Source organism: Eucyclogobius newberryi, unplaced genomic scaffold (assembly GCF_026437365.1).
Source record: "Eucyclogobius newberryi isolate DKJ021-1_F unplaced genomic scaffold, fEucNew1.0.hap1 SCAF_22, whole genome shotgun sequence".
Classification (NCBI taxonomy): domain Eukaryota; kingdom Metazoa; phylum Chordata; class Actinopteri; order Gobiiformes; family Gobiidae; genus Eucyclogobius; species Eucyclogobius newberryi.
This window is the reverse complement of record NW_027315857.1, coordinates 18,517,731-18,539,474: the sequence shown is the minus strand read 5'-3', so window position 1 is coordinate 18,539,474 and position 21,744 is coordinate 18,517,731. Positions and strand designations below refer to the sequence as shown.

The following is a 21,744-nucleotide window of genomic DNA, read 5'->3' as shown; positions in this document are numbered from 1 at the left end:
AGTGGCTTATAATTGTCTTCAATCGTTCATTCATCGCCATCGACGTACAGGTTTTTGCCATTTTGCAGCGAGTGCGACGGTGGCGGCGCACAATGACGCGTATTACCGTAACTGTGGTAGGAAAGGCGCATTTTGATCCACACCATGCACTCAAAATGAGTCAATACAGCTCATGTTTCAGGATTGTGAAAATACACCGATAATGAAAACATAACTATATTTATAACAGGCATATTTAAACAATTTTATTTCATCTGTGGCTGTTCTTAAGTAGGTGCGTGACGGCATCTAAGGACTCAGAGACGAGGTGGCCGAGTGGTTAAGGCGATGGACTGCTAATCCATTGTGCTCTGCACGCGTGGGTTCGAATCCCATCCTCGTCGACAAACATTTATGTTTTTGATTGTATTGGTATAAAATATATTTTTACAGTGAGCGGAGTCGCCTCTCCACAGATATGACCTGTAACTTGTCCTGTCTCCATGCAAACAGATAAGTTTAATGCTATACTGTGTGTAGGTGAAGCATCTCCAATGAGTTTTTTTGTATAAGAGTTTTTCTACAAGAGTGTTTTTTATAAGTTAACTGTTTTTTATTATTATACTTATATACCTACTCTGTGTTGCAACACTGGAATTTCTCCACTGTGGGACAAATAAAGGCTTATCTTATGAGTCAATCAGGTGGCGGACCTTCTACAAGAAAAGTGACATAGTGCTCCTTTAATCAGTTTGGAGCTATAAGTGTGTGTTTGGAACCATATGAAGTTGATCTGAAAAGTCAAGTCACCACTGCCAGTCTAGAGACACAAATGTGTATTCGATTGTATTGCCAGTGTTATTTGTAACGTTGTAGTTGGCGGTATGTCAGTGGATCATTTCAATTGAAAAATGCTGTGCTACAACTCAAAAGCTGAAAACACTTCATTAGACCTGTGTTTCCTTTCAGTAACATAAAAAGGCTCCTCCAAAGTGATACTGGATGTAAACTCATGTCTAATGATTTTATTATCAGGATATAGCCCTAGATAAATGACTTTGTTAAGCCAACAGACACTAATCTACATTTAATACTGCATTTGAAGGATGTCAAGCCCCGTCTTAAACTATTGTATACATTCCCCCATGAGGGTCCCGACCCCCAGGTTGAGACCCACTGCACCAGACAATATGAAACTGCTCCAAAAAAAGAAAAGAAAAAAAGGGACCACATTGAAACATTCTGAATCTATTTTAATACTTTAGATGACACTTCACCTGGTCAAGCTAAAATATAATGCAACATGAAGTGAACTGCAATTTCCACTCTGAACTTTAGCCTTGGTGAGAGTGAACGTGTATTACAGTCTCAGTACCAATATAAAATCTCAAGTTAAACTCAAATTAAAGTACAATAACAAGTCAACACTGCGTGGTTAGTTTCTCGTCTTTGAATTTATTCCAACATGCAGAGAGTAAATCTTCGGCTACACATTTGCATCAAAAGGCAGCTTCACTTAAATGGAGAAGCAAAGAAACACAATTGCTCTTACAAATGACATAAATACTAAAGTAGAAATGACTTGACATTTCCCAATACAGTTGCGTGATTGTGGAAAAGATGAAAAACTAAACTCAGATTTAGTGACCTGTAAGAGTACATCATTCAGATCTAGCCAATGCAAACTTTTATAACAAATTAAGACACTAAAACACCAGTCCCGCTTTTCGACCCGCCTCCGTCACTGTTCTGGGCTGCCGATTGGCCTTGGGATTCCGCCTCTCCTTCGCCGACCAATCGAATGTTGTACTTCTCCCTGTACTCCGTAAGGTCCCGCCCTTTTGTCTGCATCTGCGTGTTAATGGTCTCAATAATTTTGGAAATCTGTTTGAAGAGAAATGACACGGTTATTACACGCTTTACACGCAACAGAGAAACTCTTTTTTTTGTAGATGACCTGTTCTTTGTTGTTTTCCAAGGCTGGCAAAATTTCTTTTACCGTTCTTTCAACCAATACTCCTCCGACAAGGCGAAAGCATTTTCTAGAGGGGTCAACGTCTTTTAGGGTCTCTATTACTAAGCTGGAAAAAAGACAGAGGTTTTAGATGTTTGCAGGATTAGAGAACTTTCATGAAATATTAAAAAGGTTTCATTTTTAAACCTACCTGTGTTCATTGATCTCCATCTCCAGCTCTGCAGCTTTTGATGCCATACTGCGTTGTTCCTGCCGCATCCTCTGGAACGTGGCCACCACCTGAAGACGACAAAGAATTAGCTACATATTTTAAAGGTATAAGTCATCATGGGTCACGTTTAAAATCTACCAAAAGGCAGATGGGACACTCCACACTAAAGTGTACAAAAGTGTTACATAAAAAGTCAAAATTTAAAATAAGGATTTTTTTTTTCAACTCGCATCAGAAAGTACCACCTTTAGGCATCATAAAAATACCTCCACACTCGGGGCACCTCCACGGGCACCTCCACACTCGGGGCACCTGCATGGGCACCTCCACACTCGGGGCACCTCCACACTCGGGGCACCTCCACACTCGGGGCACCTCCACACTCGGGGCACCTCCACACTCGGGGCACCTCCACACTCGGGGCACCTCCACACTCGGGGCACCTCCACACTCGGGGGCACCTCCACACTCGGGGGCACCTCCACACTCGGGGGCACCTCCACACTCGGGGGCACCTCCACACTCGGGGGCAACTGCGAGTAGCGCTGGCATCCTTCACTGCATCCACTTTCACCTCTTTACCTGACACTTTCTTGGATATGCCTCGAGTCTTTAATTTTCTGCACCTCAGCAGCTCTTTTGCTAAACTTGCATCCCCCGTAGGCAGAACTATGTTCTTCCCCACAGTTACAGCACTTTTTATCACATCTTTGCTTCCCTCTGCAGACTGCTGCAATATGCCCAAAGTGCTGGCACTTGAAGCAACGCAGGGCAGAACATATGACGCCATAGCTCACGTATCCGAGGAACATCTTACTAGGCAGGCAAATTTACCTTCATGTTTTATCATTACCGACAGGCTGTCACATCTTTCTCCAAACCGGGCTGTTTTCAACCGCCTAGCATCCAAAACCTCAGCTCCAGTTAAATTCTCCTTTACTTCATCCACATTCACCATTGTAGGGACGCCTGTGAGAACTTCTCTGACCGTGTTTTTCTTTCAGCGTCCGAAACGAGAATGTTCTTTCCACCCAGACTTTTAATCTCAATCGCTTCAGCCGCTTCTTTGCACACAACCAGCAGCGAGCCATCTCTACGGACTATGGCATCCTTGACCTCTCCCCACTGCCTCATGTAGGCTCATCGTCAATGCCACTGGACTCCACTCCTTAAAGGACGCATTATCCTGTGCAAGCTTTATGATCACCTTACACTCTTTGCTCTCGTTCCCGATATTAGCAGCTTCACCTACTTCCCACTGCCAGAACCTTCCGACACGGCTGAGCTAAAGGAGAGTTTACGTTCCCGGGTACCAACAGCCAGAAAAGGTCCCCGCGCTGTCTAGATCGCTACTGACCATTGATCCACTCCCCTCCGCCATCTCCTGTCCCTCAAGACAGCGTATACCTGACTCTTCTTCTTCTTCTTGCCCATTTCCTTCGTAGTTGCACGTCGTCTTCCACTTCTAACTTCTATGGTGTTTTATGTTGTTGTTGTTGTTTTATGGAGGCTGGTATCCAAGTGTTACATTACCGCCAGACTTTATTCTTTAGACTTCATTTTTCAGCTCAAAGCCCACAAGTCCAAAGCACATGAGTTCCAAATCTCACCCTCTTCTTCTAAAGGATAAAGGATACAACAACAAAGACATCTCATGACCTCATGGGCTTTGTAACACCAAAGCAATGGAAGAAGTACTTTTAAGGACTACGACAATGTCTGAGGAATAAAGTCTGGCGGTAATGCAACACTCGGATGCCAACCGCCTTAAAACAACATCAAAAATAACAAAGGGCGCAAATGACGTCTAAAGTTGAAGATGTACAAATACAATGTCACACTTGGATACCAACCGCCATAAAACACCAAAGAAGATCGCTACAGGCTCTCGTGAGTAGACACAACCAAAACAGTTCCACAGTCGAGTACAGTAATAGATAAAGCGTCGATCTGCTCTTCTAATTTAATCTTATATGTATAATATACAAGGTTTAAAAAATAACAAAAACCTTGTCATTTTTGCTTTTGTAATTTTTGTAATGATGCCCTAGTTAAAGACAATGGTCATTGTACACTTTAGTGTGGAGTGACCCAGATACATTGTCAGATACATTGTATAGATCTTGCATATTTCAAGTACAGCTGAATCCTTCCTGAAACACTGTTTCCTATTATATTCTACAAGCTTGGTTACTATTATTTTAATGATAGAAATTATAATGCAAAAAGTGTTGTATTTTTAATAAATAAAGTGATATGGAATATTAACCCTCTTCCTTAGAATGAATACTGAGTTGGATGTTAGTACTCTAACACTAGGTAGATTCATTTACAGAAAAATAGAAGTGCCATTGTAATATATTTAGAAATGAGGGGTTATTGATCCCACTTCAGGGACAAGTAAAGTAGAAAATACAATGTCATACTTTCATCATAAAACAAAAGTTACCCGCAATAGTAAGTCTAAGGGCTCAGGTTGTGCATTGAAAAGAACGATTGGACGGATTAAAATATATTTAAAATGGTAAATTACTGTATTGCTGAGCTCATGTCCTAAAGCCAAATATGTCAAATGAGTAGAGATAAAAATAGCAACTCTAGCTGTCAAAACCCACTGAACAGACCCTACATGTCGTGGAATATGGCAAACTATGACCGACTTAATTGTGAACAGTGGCATGTAACACGCTTGAACGTGGCACAGTTAGTTTACAGAAGTGAAAGTGGTCTGTGTCCATTATGTTAAGTATCATGTGTTAGCCTGACGGTGGCGATAAAGAAGCTAATGCTAGCCTCGCTTAGCAACGTGACAACACCGGGGCACTTTTACGTGGCTCTGTTCGGACTTTAAGAGCAGATAATGGACAATACTGCTCATAAATCCTCACTATGGACTTATTGTACCTGTTCTGCGGTCAGGCCGGACTGTTTAGCGCCGCCGCTGCCGCTGGATTTGCTAACCGTGCTGCTGCTGTTGGCCGCCATCTTGGGAGGGTGTTTCTGCGAAGGACCCGAGCGCGAGTAATGAACTGCCCGCGGTGAATGCCTGACCGAAATAATCTTTTCACAAGATTGTTTTTAAATCTCGAAGCACATATTTTATTTCTGTTATTTTGAGATGCATTTCAGAAAGTTTTGTATGCTAGCACTTTGATTAAATGTGACAATTTTGATACCAAATGCATTGTAATATGTGTGTATTTAGAAACCATGTCCAGCAGGTGGAGACGTTGCATTTTAACAGGCAGACGAAACAAGAGAAGCAGGCAGGCTTAGTAGTAAACACTGGACAAGCATGTTAATATTGCACTAACCGCAAACTACTTCGGCTGGGTTCAATGTTCAGAAGCAGGTGTATTTTGACTGCTTCAAGTCATTTGTTTCTTTCATCAGTGTGGAGGACTCAGCTGCTAAACAGGTAAGATATGCTTAAGTTTATTACACTGTCAACAATTATGTTCTTTTATAACGATTCAGTCATGATGAGCACTTAACACAAGAATATCCTGCATTGTTTGAACTTAAATGGCACATAGGATGTAGTTAGATTTGTATTTGCATTAAATATTATTTCTTTTGCATGGGTTATGTAAACACTTGACTGTTTTTTCACTGCAGGATGTCCAGTTCTCCTCTTCCAGTGGCTGCTGTCTGTCAGATGACGGCCACTCCGGATAAAGAGGCAAATCTTTCTGTCTGTAATAACCTGGTGGAGGAAGCCAAACAGAAAGGGGCCAGCATGGTCTTTCTGCCAGAGGGGTTTGACTACATTGGATCAAGTCGAGAGGAAACGTTGTCACTGTCGGAGAGCCTCGAGGGAGAGACAGTTTCAAGATTCACTGATATAGCCAGGTACATTATGCAGATGTATGCAAGATTGTAGCAAATAGTTATGCAACAAGTTATGCATAAAAGATGAAAACGTTGTAAAAAATAAACCAAAAATAAGCAGTTCTGAACATAGGTGTTTTAATATTTTGATACCAGGCAGAAGTTGTATTAAAGAGGCACAATAAAGTCAAGGTAATCCCTCATTTGTCTAGGAGTGTTCCATGATATACTGTGTCCAGATGACAACCTTTGAAATCTTTCCTCCCTAAAAGAAAAACAGCTGTATTTATTTAAAAGTTGCAAACAATCTAGGAGTTGGCAGTGTTCCATCAAGGCCAGGGCAAACAACATTTTCTAACGGCTTTAGATACCAAGAAATATTTTGTAGAGTAACGTCTTTTCTATTTTTTTCTTGACCATACACATGTACATGCATGTATTTTACTGACATGATCTTTGTTTTAGGAAGTTGGAGGTTTGGCTATCGCTCGGTGGGTTTCATGAAAGAGGACCAAACTGGGAAACTGACAAGAGAATTTATAACAGTCACATCATAATAAATGATAAAGGTTATTCCTGTGCTACCATAATTATACTATAGTGAAGTTAGACCATGCTTTTTTGTATGCATTAATATTCATGTCTATTTTGTAGGGGATATCGTGTCAATCTACAGGAAAGCCCATTTGTTTGACGTGGAGCTGCCAGAAAAAGGAGTATCCCTCAAAGAAAGCGCTTCTACCATTCCTGGACCTTCACTCATTGCACCAGTTCAAACTCCCATTGGCAAGGTCTAGTGCAATGTTAATTCATCCACCATTAATAGACAAATGCTTTAAATATCATACCATAGTAGGCCATACCAAACCAGGTTAGTACTTGGAAGGGAGACCACTGGACTGGGAGCTGGAGTGCATACTGTTGTTGTGTCCTTGGGAAGACACTTCACCCACCTTGCCTCCAGTGCCCATGTACGCTGTGTATGACTCAGAGCGTTGTGAGTGTGGAAATTAGCCCATAGCTACAATCTAGCCTGTTGAACATGTGTATCATTATGTTCATTAACATGCACTATCCCCACCAAGTAAAAAACTGAATAATGATTATTATATTATTAATTAACCATTATGTTTACATCCAGGTTGGATTGGGCATCTGCTATGATCTGCGATTTCCCGAACTCTCATTGGCTTTGCAAAGACAGGGAGCAGAGATTCTGACCTATCCATCTGCTTTCACTGTAGCAACAGGAGCGGCTCACTGGGAGGTAAATGGAAAAATCTGTAATATTTATCTACCAATTAATACGCCATTATGACACCAGTTAAGGCCAATATCAGGCGGCAAAATAGATGTATAAATTAGAGTATTACAATATTGTAAATGTGTAAAATGAACCGTTTTTCAAGCAGGTTGGACTATGATGAATTTTTTATAGCTAAACGTTGTCAAATATTGATCAAAAGTGTTCCAAGGAAAGAACAGTCAAGGTCAAGGTTTATTTCTAGCACATTTAAAAACAGACTTTGCTTTCCCAAAAGTTCTGAAAATTGAAGAAGTTAATCTTTTGAAATGTTTTTGTTTGTTTTATGCTGTATTATAACTGCTGATGGTCATAAAAGATAGCATTTTAACCCCAAATATATATCAACAACGAGGACTTGCGTAGGTCAATGTCAAAATTAAATTGAACGTTTACTAAACAATAGCATTACCACATGTTCTCCTCAGACCCTGCTACGTGCCCGGGCCATAGAGACACAGTGTTTTGTGCTGGCAGCGGCTCAGGTCGGCCCGCATCACGACAAGCGCTCGTCGTACGGTCACGCTTTAGCCGTGGACCCTTGGGGAGAGGTGCTGGGCGACTGTGGAGCGGAGCAGCCGGGACTCATCATGGTGGAAATACATCTGGAGAAACTTAGAAACACAAGGAGAAACATGCCAGTTCAAGAGCATCGTAGGAACACTGACTTCTACCACAGTCTGGAGAAGACGTAGAGCCAATGTAGTCACAAAAGTCGGATGGATAGTATTAATTTACAATAGATTGAGACAGATTGTTGAGCTGAATGATGCTCCAAAATCCAAACAGTTGATTAAGTACATGCATTCTTACTTTCCAGCAGATGGCGCTGTTTAATCGTTTTATATTAAAGCAAAAGTTTTTGAAATGTTATTATCTTCTGCATCAACTAGTAAGAAAGTGATGATAGTTTTGATGATTGTGTAACAAAAATCCAAAAAATAAAATTGTATCTTGAGTTATAACTTATTCATAACTAAATGTTGTATCTGTTATTCATTCAAGTTAATATTGAGTGAATAACAGAAAGAAATCCTTTATTTTATTATTATCTTTTTTTTTTTTAACACAAGAAGCATTTTGAGCTGTTCCAAGACAAACCTTTAACAACAATGTCACAATAAATGCTCATGATTATTCCCTAGTGTCATCATCACCCTTTATTTTCTTATTTTTTTTGTATGAATGTATTTGTGTGTACGGCAAACATGAACATAAAACAAAAAGCACCTCCTTTTTTATGGCTTTAACTGACCATATACATTGCAATAAGGGAGTGTAATAAAGCCTAAAAGAGGAGCAAAAGGAAAAACTAACATTCTTTCCAGTCCTTGATTGCAGAGCCAGACCTGCCTGTCCTTAATACATTGTGTTATTACAGATGAATAATTGATCCATCCTCCTCTGATCTCTCACTACCACAAAGCACAGCGGACGGAGGAGGTGATGGAGGAGGAGGAGGAGGAGGGCAAGGAAACAGGAAGTGAACGTCACCGACACGGGAATGAAACCTAAAAGACACACAGCAGCATCGGGATGAGGGGAACGTCTGCTCCGAGCGCCTGAACGCCCCAGAAGCGGGCGGCGGAGGATGCGTCGATGTGCGCGCGTCAGATCTGAGGCTTCGGGAAGGTAAGCGAGACGCGCGCGCGCTTTTGTGTGTCGTGAATTAGCCAGTGGACCGCCCGTGTTCTCCCCCGTGGCACCGGTCACTCGGGACGCGCGCGTTGCCTCCCCCCCACACACACATCCCAAGGGCGTCCAACCCTCGTCTCTGCGCTGGCGAATTTGGCGAAGTTACGCGCATAAATTGAGCCACGTCCCGCCCCGTGGCAGATGAACAGGTGCTAGTTTGTTAGCCGCGGTGCTAACTCTGCAAAAAGGCCTCCGAAATCACGCTCACTTTTGGGGCACCACCACGGCCGATGTTGTGTCATCTGCCGCGGTTTGACGGTGGGCATCGGCCTGCTGCGCAAAGGGTGTCGTTTTGCCACGCGGTTTCACCCAAAAAGCATCAAAATGTGTTTAAAATGTAAGGCTAGTGCATCCAGATGTTTGGCTACTTCAAACCAGTGGATGCACAGAGAGAGAGAGAGACTTGTGGATGCAGTTGTCATCACTCATTAGCATTGTAAATTAGTGGGAGGCTCGTTTGAATCGTGCCCAATAATCATAATAATACTAATAATTATAAGATCTGTATGAAATGGAAAGCTTCTGTGCACTTGTTTTAGTGGAAAATACCCTTTTTAAAGTTCCTGCACCCCAAGCTGCTTTGAGAGTACTGTTTGTATATGTTAATAACTTGACCAATAATATTATTTCCTTGATTTTTTTTGTTTTGTTGTCTTTTTACTTCTCCTCATAGTGACAGGGGTTTGGAGAACGCGAGCTTGTGCATCACAGTATAATTATATTGTAATATGATCTAGGCAAGGTTTCCTGGTATTCATTGCTCCATATTGTCATCTTACACTCTTACACTTTACACCTGGGTAAACAAAGGTTAAATAAACGTTAACTACATGTTAAACCTTTATTATTATGTAAAATTCAACTTATCTATTCCACTGCCAATAACTGGCCATGAAATGAAAAAAGTCAATTCACCAGCGCTTTAGCATATCATTTAAGGATGCATACTAAAAGATTGTGATATGGCTGTTAGTAACTGTGATATCAATAGTATTCCAAAATTTGAATTAACCTTTTGACACACAGTTGTATTGAAACTAAATGTGCATAAAAAACAGTACATTTCTGTCAAATGGAGAACCTTGGTGTTATTATAAGATAAGATATCCTTTATTTGTCCGACAATTGTGATACATTTATTTTGTTGTAATATCAAATATAACATCAGCCAATACTGCAATGTCGATATTTTTGCAATATTTGCTGCCTTAATATGATTAATAGTTATTGAGGAATATGCATTTTAGAGTGTTGTTGAATATATACATTTTAAAGTTTGCTTGTTGACCAGTGTTTTGTGCATTCCAACATTTCCTAGTCTTACATTGACCGCAGCAGTCATTTTCTTTTTCTGAAGTTGTCTAACCTACTTTGACCAATTTTTTTTTTAGTTAAAGATAAATCAAGTTAATATGTATTCAGCCCTAAGCGTCCCATGTTGGATTTGTGGTTACCCGGACATGCTGTTGAACTGAGTCACAAAGACAATCTTTTATTGATTTGTGTTTGTTTTAATCACAGATCCCGATCCTATCAGACGTTTATGAGCAGTGGCACTATCATAAAACTATTGTAAAACTGAAATAATATTTGCTTTTTCACAAGTTTGTTTGCTACTTCATGTGTATGTAAGCACTTATTCTGACGGTTGTAGGCAATGTGGGTGTAAAAAGCATACACTTCAGGCAATCCTGTGTTTGAAGGGCAAATGTTGAGCTGTTGCTACTTTCCAAGAAACTAGTCTAGAAGTGCACTTTTAATTACACATTTATTTTCTGCAACACTTCCATAGAAAGTGTTGTGTTTTTGTTTTAAATGTGTAACTGTTTTTTTTTAAATCCAAAAATAAACTTTTAAACTAGGATTTCTTCAAACAGAGCACAATTTCTCCTAAATCAAAATCATCACGGCTGTTATTTATCTCTAATTCAATTGATTACTAAAATGTTGGTTTGTTAGAGTTATAAAACAACCAGTTTCACAATAATAGCATCGTCACAGGGATCGGATCATGATCAGATTATGGTCACATCATCCATAGAGATGTGATTATGCAGACGTGAAGTGCTGCTTTACTGAAGATGCTTTTATCTTCCTGGTTGCAGCTCGTGGCTGTAGCTTCTGTTGTTGTTGGTGCTGTTTATTTCACATGTATAAATCCATAGATTGAGCGCACATCGCTCTGTGATGGACGGTTGTCCGTCTCTGCTCCAGACGCTGACTCACAACCTGGCAACAGTCGCCCCGAGCAACTCCTCCATAGTGACCAGTGATAAAATAAACTGATGTTACACAGCTAAAAATAACTAAGTACTAGTTTATACACTATATAATCCATCATTTCATCAATTTAAGTGATTTGATGTGGGGCTAAATCACAACTATCCTACTGCACTATATGTACAATTTCGAAATAAAAATAAGAAAAATGACAAATTCCTCCCAAAATGCATTTCTTTTGTATTTATTGTATATTTTTATCTGGTGAAGACCATGACAACTCCTCCGTAGTGACCAGCCTTTCAGATCAGCTCTAACCTTGCCGCATGCGACATCAAAACAGATTTACTTTAGCCGTTGGTCACACTTTTATCTCTGCCCACAGCTCCTCTGCCCACCCACGTCCTTGAGGTAAAATGAACTCTAAATCTACTGCTGCTTCTTCACGTCCTTGAGACGGCTAATCACTGTTTTGACAGAGCTGAAAACACAAAGCCAAAGTTACACAATTACAGCTTATCGCGTTTCAACGAGGAACGGCTCAATATGTGACGGTTTATACAATCAAATCAACAGCGATAGTTGCTCTGCCGTTTCATTCTGTATTGCGTTATAGTTCTATAAATGTAAGAAGAAAACAATCTGAAATTACGGCCTCAAATTCCATGACATTGTTTAACTCCTTCAAACACTCATTGTTTAATAGTGACTAGCTCAAACCATTATTGTCTAAAGTGTGTTTACTGTACGTTTGTCATAGTTTATCATTCCCAAAGTACAGTATGGGACCAGTTTTTGTTGAAATCAGATATTAAATGATGTTTAAAGTTAATGTTACGCGAAAAAAGCACTATGATTATATTGTGATAAGTGGGTTTTGTCCTGAAATAGACGTGGTTTGGTCCTTTTAGTCAGATTAAACTCATGATTTAGTCAAAAATCTTGTGCAACTCACTCCGTATCTTCTCCTTTTTGAGACTGTCTCCTTTTAATCTAAATAAAATCATTACTAGTAAAAAAAAATGTGTCGACTAAAACACCATCGACCGATTAATCGACTAAACGTAGTGCGTTTGTGTTTATGCGCGTATATCTGTATCTGATTAATGGTTTAACTGGCTTGTTGTTGATCTGCAAACTGCAATAAAGAACATTTAAGTCAATTTCCCACGGACCATTGGACCGTTTCTCTCTCGCTGAATTGAATTTCCGGATGCAGCTGATTTGATATACATCATACAGGAAAAGCCGGTGAATAAGTGCGATTGTTTTGCACTGAAGCCGTTTCTCTTTCCTCTTTGTAAAGCTTTGATGCCAGCGTGGATTAGCCATTTTTCACTGTTGGCACGAGGCCGGTGTCTGTGGCCGGCCAAACTGTCAGCGCCAAAACAACACCCAGAAATCGATTTGTTGATGTTCTTACGCCACAGAAATGCCATTATTTTTTTGTGGGATTATAGACCACTAGAGAAACGAGACAAATGTGGTGAGAATGCTGTTTTCTCTTCATGCCCAAACTTTAATAAATTCAAATGTAAGAAAGCCTGAACCCTTGAAGCCTGATTTGAAAAGGAAAAAAAAAACAGTTATACATATACCGTATTTTCTGGACTAAAAGTCGCACATTTTTTCATAGTTTTGGCCGGGGTGCATCATATACTTTTATACTTATGCTCCGGAGAGACTTATATGTGATATTATTTGTTATTTTCACACTTGCAACCGCATTTCATACTCCAGTGCAACTTTTATATGTTTATGTTACATATATGCATTTTTTGTCTGGTGCGACTTATAGTCCAGAAAATACGGTATATATTATCTCTCTATATATTATCTCTTTCTTGTGTTTTTTACTTAAACTGTTTTCATGAGCCTTTCGTTCAGCTATTTGACAGCTTTTCCTTCACCATTTAATACCTGGCCATCATTTTCCGAGAGGATTGAATGAAATTTCACAGCGCCATCATTAAACATCATAATTTAGCAAAGCCAACTTTCCACTTTTGCTCTGCGACCGCATGACTTATCCGATCTGCACGGCCTACAAATATCTTAAAGTTATCTCCAATCTCCATGGTCACGTGTCGTCTTTTATGACTGTGCAGTTCCCTCGTCCACCCATAAGCGGCGTGCTCTGATCGACTTTAGCGTCGCTCTGGGTGATCCTGTGTTAATATCCTCGGCGTTATCGTTTTAATCTCCCCGTCTATAAATACACAGAGAGGCCGAGCGGCGTGCTGTAATGGTTTTGGTGCGCGTAATGAAAAAGGAGTCGTGATTTTCCAGTCAAAACAAAATGTTGAACTTGGGATTGAGGGAAAGCCATTGGCTGCCACACAAGCCTCAGAAATGAACATGTTTTGAGTGGAAATTATTATTGTCAAAGGTCGTGACGCACAGGGGGATATGTTAAGCTAGCTATATAAATGCATGTAATAAAGTGTAACAGTGTCATTAATAAAATATATTGCAGTGTTTCGCATTAATGGAGGAGGAGACTATGGTGGCCCCCACTGTCTAATTTCTACCTCCATAGTTTAAAAACAACATGATTTATTTTTTAAAATACAAATTATACTTCAGTATATAGTATCAATAAAATAAAAATGTTGAAATATGGATCGCTGGTGCCTCAATAGTCTCTGTATAAATGATATATTGTCATTAAATACACCAAAAGTGTTGTAGATACAAAGTCTTCACCACAATACAGTCATATTTCAAATGCCAGTAAACTTTTGTGCATAAAATATGGACACTTTATTCAAAACTGTATATGATTAAAGGGGCCATATGTAACTTTTGATCAGGGCCAAGTTACGTGTCAATTCTGTGGAGAGGCGCATCTGCTCAAAGCAAGAATGCATGTTTTTCAGGGTATTTTTTTAGCAATAAAACACCTATAATAAAAAGTGCAGATACTAGATGTGTTTAATGTCATCACATGCTTATTGCTTCTCCTGGAACATTCCAGGAGAAGCAATAACATCTCCATGGAGACGGGCGGCAGACCTCCTGCCTGAAAAAAAGACCCTAATCATGATGCAGTAATTTAGAAAATGCAATTCATTCACGTTTGTGCATTATGGACCCTTTGTTCCAAACTATATACATATACTATTCTATATATACTATATAGAATTGTGACTAGTTGACTATTAAAATATGTATGTATGTACGTATGTCTGTATTTATTTATTTGTTTATTTATTTATTTTATTTTGTTATTAAATCAAAATGTCAAAAAGTACTAAATATGCTCAGGTTTTCGTCATTAATACACTTTATTTGTAAATATTCAGTCTAAAATATTTCAGTCACCATAGTTCAACTCTTGTTAAAATTGTATTTAAAGAAAACATAATTTGACTAGTTGACTTCTAAAATAGTGGTTAGTTGTAGCCTCTACTGTCTATTTTCCTTTTCTATCCCATTCTAAAGTTCAGTCAGACCCTTTAACACGTCTGTAAGTTATGAAGTGTTTCCTCGTCCCTCCCGACCCTCTAACATCCTGCCTTGTCTCGTCAGGGTTGCTCTGGTTCACTGCTAAATGGAGTCGGAGCAGTTGTACCACAGAGGCTACTGCAGGAACAGCTACAACAGCATCGCCAGCGCCAGCAGCGACGAGGAGCTGCTGGATGGGGCCAGCGGCATCATGGACTTCCACACCACCGAGGACGACAACCTGCTGGACGGGGACGCTTCCTCTCCAGGTCAGATGAGAGAAGTGGTCAAACGGGGAGATAACTGCCACTTGAGTAGGTGCCACTATCACATCGCAATGTAATGATTTTCAGTTCTTGAATGTACCAGTACACAACAAAATATCCTGCTACTCAAAGGTTAACATGTCTTTTCTCAAATTTGCATGCTCCTGGACGTGTTTGAAATGAGCACTCTGACCAGAATCATACTTTTTATACTTTTATTCTATGTGTGCGGCGTCAAAACCGCTTTCACTACAGTTAAACTTAACGATCTTCTAGAAATTAAAACGATCAACATAGACAGCCACTGTATTGCAGTTTCTCATCGCAGTTTTCTCATAATACACCCAGAACATTACATACAGAACGCTATTCATGAATCTACTTACTACCGTATTTTCCGCACTATAAGGCGCACTTAAAAGCCTTTCATTTTCTCACAAACGACAGAGCGCCTCATAATCCTGTGCGCTTTATACATGGATCAATTCTGGTTGTGCTTACTTTTTGTGTGTTACACGTTTTGTTTCGCTTAATGCACCTTATAGTCCGGTGCACCTTATATATGAAAAATGATCGAAAATAGACCATTCAATGCCTTATAGTGCTGAAAATATGGTACTGCTAATACTTCTAAAGACATTTAAACTAACATAACAACATTAGCTTTTTGCACATGCAGGAGAAGTTAATTTCCATCACCTGGAGACATAAACCCGTAGACATTGCGACTGTGCGTTCCAGTCTGACGATGCTTCCGTTGTAAATAGCCACATACCACTCCGACCGTCGTAGATTCGCTCGGCTAAAAAGCTAATATTGTTGTACAGCCCATGCCGTTTTTAAGTGGTGTATTAGTCGGATTATGAATGACTTTTGAACATGGCTTGAACATTTGCGTCATTAGTCTCCTCCTCCTCGTCCGTTCACAAAAGCTCCGCGGCCTTCAACTAATAACTAACAAATGTAGTCCTAAATTTACCCAAAACACCACTTTATCTCATGGTAGAAGGTTTCATTGTCGTATTGTTGTGGGTGAATTACGGTAAATGTTGTACAAAGAAGTTATTTGACCCGGTAAATAACAAAGTACACCCATTTATCAAATACTAATTCCCTCATGTTCTGGGTCAGAAATAGCCACGCACAAGGCCGCATTGTTAAACGTCTGCGTCAACATGCGGTAGTCATGGAAGTTCATTCAACGTTTAGCTACAATGCTGTTGACATGGCAAATAATCATCAATCATCAACATTAATCATCTGTTATTTACCTTTAGACATATTTAGACCTGTTCCTACTTTCAATACGTTTTGTTAGAATCTGTTGAACACATTTGGACGTGAATCATTCGTTTGCTTCGTTACATCTGTGAAATGAAAAGTGCGTAATGACAGACAAATAGAAACCACGTGGCATTTTCAACTTCATTGCGTCATCGTGCAAGGCTATAAATAACACGCCTGGATCGCTGCTGGACAGTAAAATGCATTTGAAACTTGTGGCCAAAGAGCATTGTTGTTTATAGATTTGATGACTTGAGAGATCCTTTTTCGCTAATTAACATAAGAAAACCTTTAGTTGTCCCACAAAATGTAAATATTTCAGTGTTAAACATGCACAATTAAATATAATGATTAAAAATACAACTTCAATCCAACCATTTACTTTGAATGTACTTAAGGTACAAAAGTCATCATAGAACATGGGCTTTTTTCATAGTTTTGGCCGGGGTGCGACTTATACTTATATTTATACTTATATACTTATATGTGATATTATTTGTTATTTTCACACTTGCAACCGCATTTCATACAACAGTGCGACTATGTGTTTTTTTCTCTATTATGCATCTTTTGGCTGTTTGCGACTTATAGTCAGGAAAATACGGTATTTGTTGTGGCGTATATTATTATATTTACTTTGATATTTTGAAGAGTTGCAAAGACGTTCACACAATTTTCACTAACGGTACATCCAAAAAACTAAGTGAGGATGTAACAGTAATTCACCCTGGAGAGACTCAGAAGAGAATGATTAGCAAGCTTTCTTACAGAGGTTATTTGGCGCTCAGACCCCGGTGGAAGACAGTGATCATGGGCACTCCATAATCTAATTGAATTAGATGTCTCCCCCCGGAGCCTGGAGACTGGTGGTGGTAGATGTGGAGAGAAGGTAGAGGATGAGGGGAATGCAGAGGAGGAGAAGGGGATGCAGTGGGTTGCAGTACGGTTTGAGTGGTCGAGCCATCTGCCTGAGGGCTTAAATGCGACCGCCTGGGCGCTGATTGGAGCGGGGTGGAGTCACTTGAGAGCGTTGATTGGGGATGAGGAGCAGGTGCGGGGGCCATGATGCAGACGTCCCCTGTCCTTACCCCTTCCTTCTTGGCCGGGAAAAACATATCATGCATAACCTCTTTGGGATAAGCGCAGAAACCTGGAAGAGTCCATGGTGAAGTGAGGGATCTGACTCTCACAGACGGACAGGCGGACGCCGCTTGAGTGCGATGATGGCGCTGGGGAGACGGGTCCTTCCATGGTGGCCGACGCCGATTTAAGTTAGGTCTTCCAGGTGAATTTACGCAGGCTTCATCTCTGATGTCGTATTGTCAAACGTGTCATGGTGATAACGTTTGTTTGAATTACAATTTCCAAGCTCTTGTGCTGAAAATAATAGTTTGGAGCAGCAGAACTTGTTGCTCCTTTCCACTGTTAAGATACAGTTAAAGAAACGCTGTTAAGCTAAAGATCCTTTTTATACAATAGAAAGCCATTTTAAACACAAAATAACAACTTCAGTTTCTTCAGTATTACCATGTTATCTTATTCTAATTCAGATACTGATTATACTGTAAAACCATCAATGTAAAACTAGTCAGAAAAGGTCCAATTTATCCTATTTATGTAACTTTTGTTCCGTATCGATACCCCTACTGTAAAAGGTCCATTATTATTTTAAGTATCGAATAAAGCCGTATTCTTGTGTCTCATTAGTATTGCCCACAGCTGTTTCCATTCACCCTCATCCTCCTCTGCAACAGAATCTTCTCCTTCCTGTTTGTTCTTCCTTGTCGGGGGGCGAAATCTGCTGAGTATTTTATTGTTGCCTCATTTCACTTCTCAGTTTGGGGCTCACAGCTGCAACAACACGAGTCAAAACGGCTGGATCTGCTCTCTTCTGGTGTTTGCTACGTGTGGGGGAAAGCATCAGCGATTTGTATTGCTCAAGATATAAAGCGATTACAACTGCTCATACACAGACTATCCCCTCTTTTCTCGTCACTGAACACAATCCCAGTGACAGTGGACCTTGCAAATACCGATTTAAATAAACGCTAATGGACTGAATTTTCGGTTTGTAATCAATTGAAAGCGGCGTGTCGTGTTGGATGTGCACAAATGCAGTCACACCTCAAAATATGGACCCAAAAGCTATTTTAATTATTATTAATTTTTGTTTTTATTTGTATCTTTTTAATCTGATCAATCAGGTCAAACAATATGACATATTTCTTTTCTTTTTTTTTGGGATTTGCTGCATTTTAATCTGCTCATTCAAGTGAAATAATATAACTTATTACCTATGGCAAATGTGAGCACTGGCATTTCACTCTTTAATTTTCAGTAAGTCTGGTGTTGTCACGTGCCCGTTCTCACAGTTGAAGGTCTGCGGGTTATAAATGTTCTCAAGAGCGTCGCCACCTTTCAGTAAAATGTGATCGAGCAGTGAGATGAGAGCATCCAATGAATCACGCACGTGTCGTTGTAGATCAGATCATCAAGCTCTTATGAACTGACAAATACATCGTGACCAGACCAAATCATTACTTTACTCTGGGAATTATTGATTTATTTGGATCTTGCTTTTCACAAGGACACCATCTATCATACTTTGTTTGTCTTGTTTGATTTTAGAAGAGCCAGTCATTTCTTGCTACTACTTAATCGACTATGTTTGTGGTGGTTGATGATATTGGTTAGTCAAAGAACTGCATGCACGTAACATTATAAGTACCAGTATTTGGCTGCATGGTAAAGGTATACACGTTTTAGAAAGCCTTATTGTTTCTTATGGCGCTCAACAATGTGCAGAGGTTTTAAACTGTTAGTTGAAAGCTTGAAAAAGGCTACAAGTTTGTAAAATAATCAAACTTTGTTATTGACTATAAATGTGTTAGTCTCTGTCATGCCATTAAACTAGAGATGCAGGACATATGGAAAAGTGTATAGGCTATTGTTGAATATTGTCATTACCATATCTTCCGGACTATAAGTCATAGTTTTGGCCGGGGTGCGACTTATACTTATATTTATACTTATATACTTATATAGACTTATATGTGATATTATTTGTTATTTTCACACTTGCAACCGCATTTCATACTCCAGTGCGACTTAAAAAAGTTTTTTTGTTCTCTATTATGCATTTTTGGGCTGGTGCTACTTATAGTCCGGTGCGATTTATAGTCCGGAAAATAAGGTATTTGATATGATACAAACCCTTTTGGCGTAATTCTCACATCTGGACTTTAAAAAAAAACATTGTCCAACTTTTTCGACAAAGAATACTACATGTTGTCGATATCCCTCCTCCTTTAAACTCTCCTCCTTTAACTCCTCCTTTAACTCTCCTCCTTTAACCCTAATGTAAAAAATGAATGGGAATGTTACTCACGGCCCTGCCCACTATTGTCACCGGTCAGAGTAAAGGATAACTTGGCTCCACCTCCAACAGTTGCAGGAGTGACTCAGGAAATGTTGGGATTAGTGGTCTTCCTTTGCGCTGCTGTCCTGTTCCTTGCCTGTGTCTCGGGGCTATTTGTGTCCGGTTTGACTTGGAGGCGGGATCACAAAACCAGCTTGTCGGGGCTTCCACTTCTGCCAGAGTTCACCACCGGCTTGGCTCGCTACAGCGCGACATGGAGGCGTGGACGGCTAAAAGATCTGGCTCTGTTCGTCCTAAGCAGTAAAAGTATTTGAGAAATGCCTTTGAACTGAAGTAGATCGGCTTGGAAACTTTACACGTTGAAAATTTTGGGATTATGTTGCTTTTCGAGGTACAATTTTGGACCTAAGAGTGGGGGGGACATGGCTGATTTCACTGTTGCCTAACAACAAGAGCAACCCCAAAAGGTAAAATCAAGTTTTGTATGCGTTTTTTGTATTCATTTATGTATTGGTCGATTTGTTCAATGTTGTAGTGACTAATGCAACCACAAGGGGTCTCAAGAAAGCTATGAACTCTTTGTGACGGTCCCAAGCTTAGAAAACCGTTTTGTTTTTTTCTGGTACGGAAAGGCATATCTGTCTTTTAACCTGTATTTCAAATTCTTGCATGGACCTCATTTCACTTGACAGAATAGCAATCCCAACGTTTGTTTTGATAACATTAAAGCTCAAGTTTTGTCATAAATTAATACATATTTTCCTTCCCAGAAAGTGTATTGTAAAAGTAGAATTTTGGTACAAAAAATATACCATTTCATTGACCGTCCTCATCTAACTGGAAAATATTTTATCTATGGCAAACTTTTAAGATGAGATCTGCTTCACTTTGTCTGTAAAATCCGTTTTAAAGCTATGTTAGTGATCAGAAAATGCGCGTAAATGTGAATAATAGCGTTGTAAAAGCGTTTTTATGAGTCAAGAATGAGTTAAATACATTGAAAAATCTACTTCCCTTTGTCACACGGTATTTAGGCTTCGGGACAAGTTTAGAAACTGTCTTGGCAGAAATAAGTCGGGGAAAAGGACACTGATCATATCAATTCTTGCTTTAGTCATATCAGCGGCATTTATTCCGCGCTGTAGTTACAAAACCAACCCGAAGACGCCGGTGAACGTTTAATTGCAACCAATATGCTAAATTATTACTGAACTGCTACACACTCTGAGGCAGATGATTAACTTTAGCAACCTGTTAAGAGAAAATTAAAAAGACGAGAAACAAAGTTATTGTTGTAGTAATAACAAATGGAGAGTAGTACCAGAAACATTATACTTGTTTTGGGAAAAGAGGGACAGTAATGGACTTGTCTGGGCTGCATGAGCTGATATGAAAACACACAGACAAAACAGTCATTGTCCAGTAAAGCAGCGGTTTGTAGAGCAGGCTTAGAACAGCACGATGCATTAAGGTTTTGAGTGGATTTGTATCAGACTCTCTTTGATGTTGTGCGGCGGTTTTGCGTGTGTATGTTCCGGTTTGTTTTATACTCGCCAGCTTCTAGTCATATCAGTCACACGTATTTCACAATTCTTAAAAAAGTATCATTGATTATATAAAACTATAGCATCTTGGTAATACTGTGTAAATAAGTCCCTATAACTCGTGCAAAGATGTTAGTTACACTCAAAGGTCCTAGTGCCCCTTATTTGGGGCATATGTGTGGTTTAGTGTAGTGCTTTTCTAGTTTATAGTAGATTTCGGGGAGTTTCAATTATTTTTTTTCTTTTGCAATTAGTCTAAAAATATACTTGATGTATTTGCTTGACTTATGCAATACGCCATTTGTATAAGAAGGAATTGCATCTTCAAAACATACAAAACAGGTAGCACTTCAACATCTGTCTTGCCTTTCAAGCCTCATACAAACCGTGGCGGCCGTGTGGCAAGCAAATGTATACGCTAATAACCACTGCAAAATAAAGAGACGGTTAAATTTGCTCATGAAATGCCAGAGAGTCAATAGCCCAGACATTAAATGCCTCAAAGTTGATCCAAGTTCATGATAACTTTGCCATTAACTAAATTAAATAGACTCTTGTTCCACCGTTTCCCTGTAAGCTGTTCTTTGGTCTTTCCCATGCACCACAGAAA

General features: G+C 39.6%; 3 protein-coding genes and 1 non-coding gene across 9 annotated transcripts in view; 3 read left to right on the top strand and 1 right to left on the bottom strand.

Annotated features, from left to right (window-relative positions):
* The first annotated feature begins 301 nt into the window (after window positions 1-301).
* trnas-gcu (transfer RNA serine (anticodon GCU)) lies at window positions 302-383 on the top strand. Its single transcript has one exon. It is a non-coding gene; the product is annotated as a tRNA-Ser (tRNA).
* Window positions 384-1,414: 1,031 nt separating this feature from the next.
* Window positions 1,415-5,219, bottom strand: pfdn2 (prefoldin subunit 2). The gene is made up of 4 exons (XM_072458948.1): window positions 5,070-5,219; window positions 2,145-2,233; window positions 1,937-2,060; window positions 1,415-1,863 (listed from the first exon to the last, which is right to left on the bottom strand). Exons 1-4 carry the CDS (start codon window positions 5,148-5,150, stop codon window positions 1,678-1,680), a joined length of 480 nt encoding a protein of 159 aa, XP_072315049.1. The 5' UTR covers window positions 5,151-5,219; the 3' UTR covers window positions 1,415-1,677.
* A 174-nt stretch (window positions 5,220-5,393) lies between these two features.
* Window positions 5,394-8,000, top strand: nit1 (nitrilase 1). Its single transcript, XM_072458946.1, has 6 exons — window positions 5,394-5,583; window positions 5,784-6,017; window positions 6,462-6,565; window positions 6,651-6,787; window positions 7,138-7,263; window positions 7,728-8,000. The coding sequence occupies exons 1-6, from the start codon at window positions 5,504-5,506 to the stop codon at window positions 7,992-7,994; spliced, it is 948 nt and encodes a 315-aa protein (XP_072315047.1). The 5' UTR covers window positions 5,394-5,503; the 3' UTR covers window positions 7,995-8,000.
* An 831-nt stretch (window positions 8,001-8,831) lies between these two features.
* Window positions 8,832-21,744, top strand: part of clcn3 (chloride channel 3) — a 47,021-nt gene continuing 34,108 nt past the window's right edge. For 2 of the 6 annotated variants that reach the window (XM_072459118.1, XM_072459119.1), the window contains exons 1-2: window positions 8,833-8,931; window positions 14,746-14,975. In XM_072459118.1, coding sequence (XP_072315219.1) covers window positions 14,768-14,975 — 208 coding nt within the window. In that variant the 5' untranslated portion in view covers window positions 8,833-8,931; window positions 14,746-14,767. Of the gene's footprint in view, window positions 8,932-14,745; window positions 14,976-19,811; window positions 20,058-21,744 lie in introns of those variants that run through there. The other 4 variants (XM_072459116.1, XM_072459115.1, XM_072459120.1 and 1 more) reach the window with 4 other exon arrangements.

What these genes read in the sequence shown, in the direction of transcription:
- nit1 (XM_072458946.1), top strand. Translation starts at nt 5,504, where the DNA reads ATGTTCAGAAGCAGGTGTATTTTGACTGCTTCAAGTCATTTGTTTCTT. An exon ending in AGGACTCAGCTGCTAAACAG is followed by an intron (nt 5,584 to 5,783) that starts GTAAGATATGCT and finishes TTTTCACTGCAG; the next exon opens with GATGTCCAGTTCTCCTCTTC. An exon ending in CAGGAGCGGCTCACTGGGAG is followed by an intron (nt 7,264 to 7,727) that starts GTAAATGGAAAA and finishes TGTTCTCCTCAG; the next exon opens with ACCCTGCTACGTGCCCGGGC.
- pfdn2 (XM_072458948.1), bottom strand. Translation starts at nt 5,150, where the DNA reads ATGGCGGCCAACAGCAGCAGCACGGTTAGCAAATCCAGCGGCAGCGGC. An exon ending in CCGGCCTGACCGCAGAACAG is followed by an intron (nt 2,234 to 5,069) that starts GTACAATAAGTC and finishes TGTCGTCTTCAG; the next exon opens with GTGGTGGCCACGTTCCAGAG. An exon ending in ATGGAGATCAATGAACACAG is followed by an intron (nt 2,061 to 2,144) that starts GTAGGTTTAAAA and finishes TCTTTTTTCCAG; the next exon opens with CTTAGTAATAGAGACCCTAA.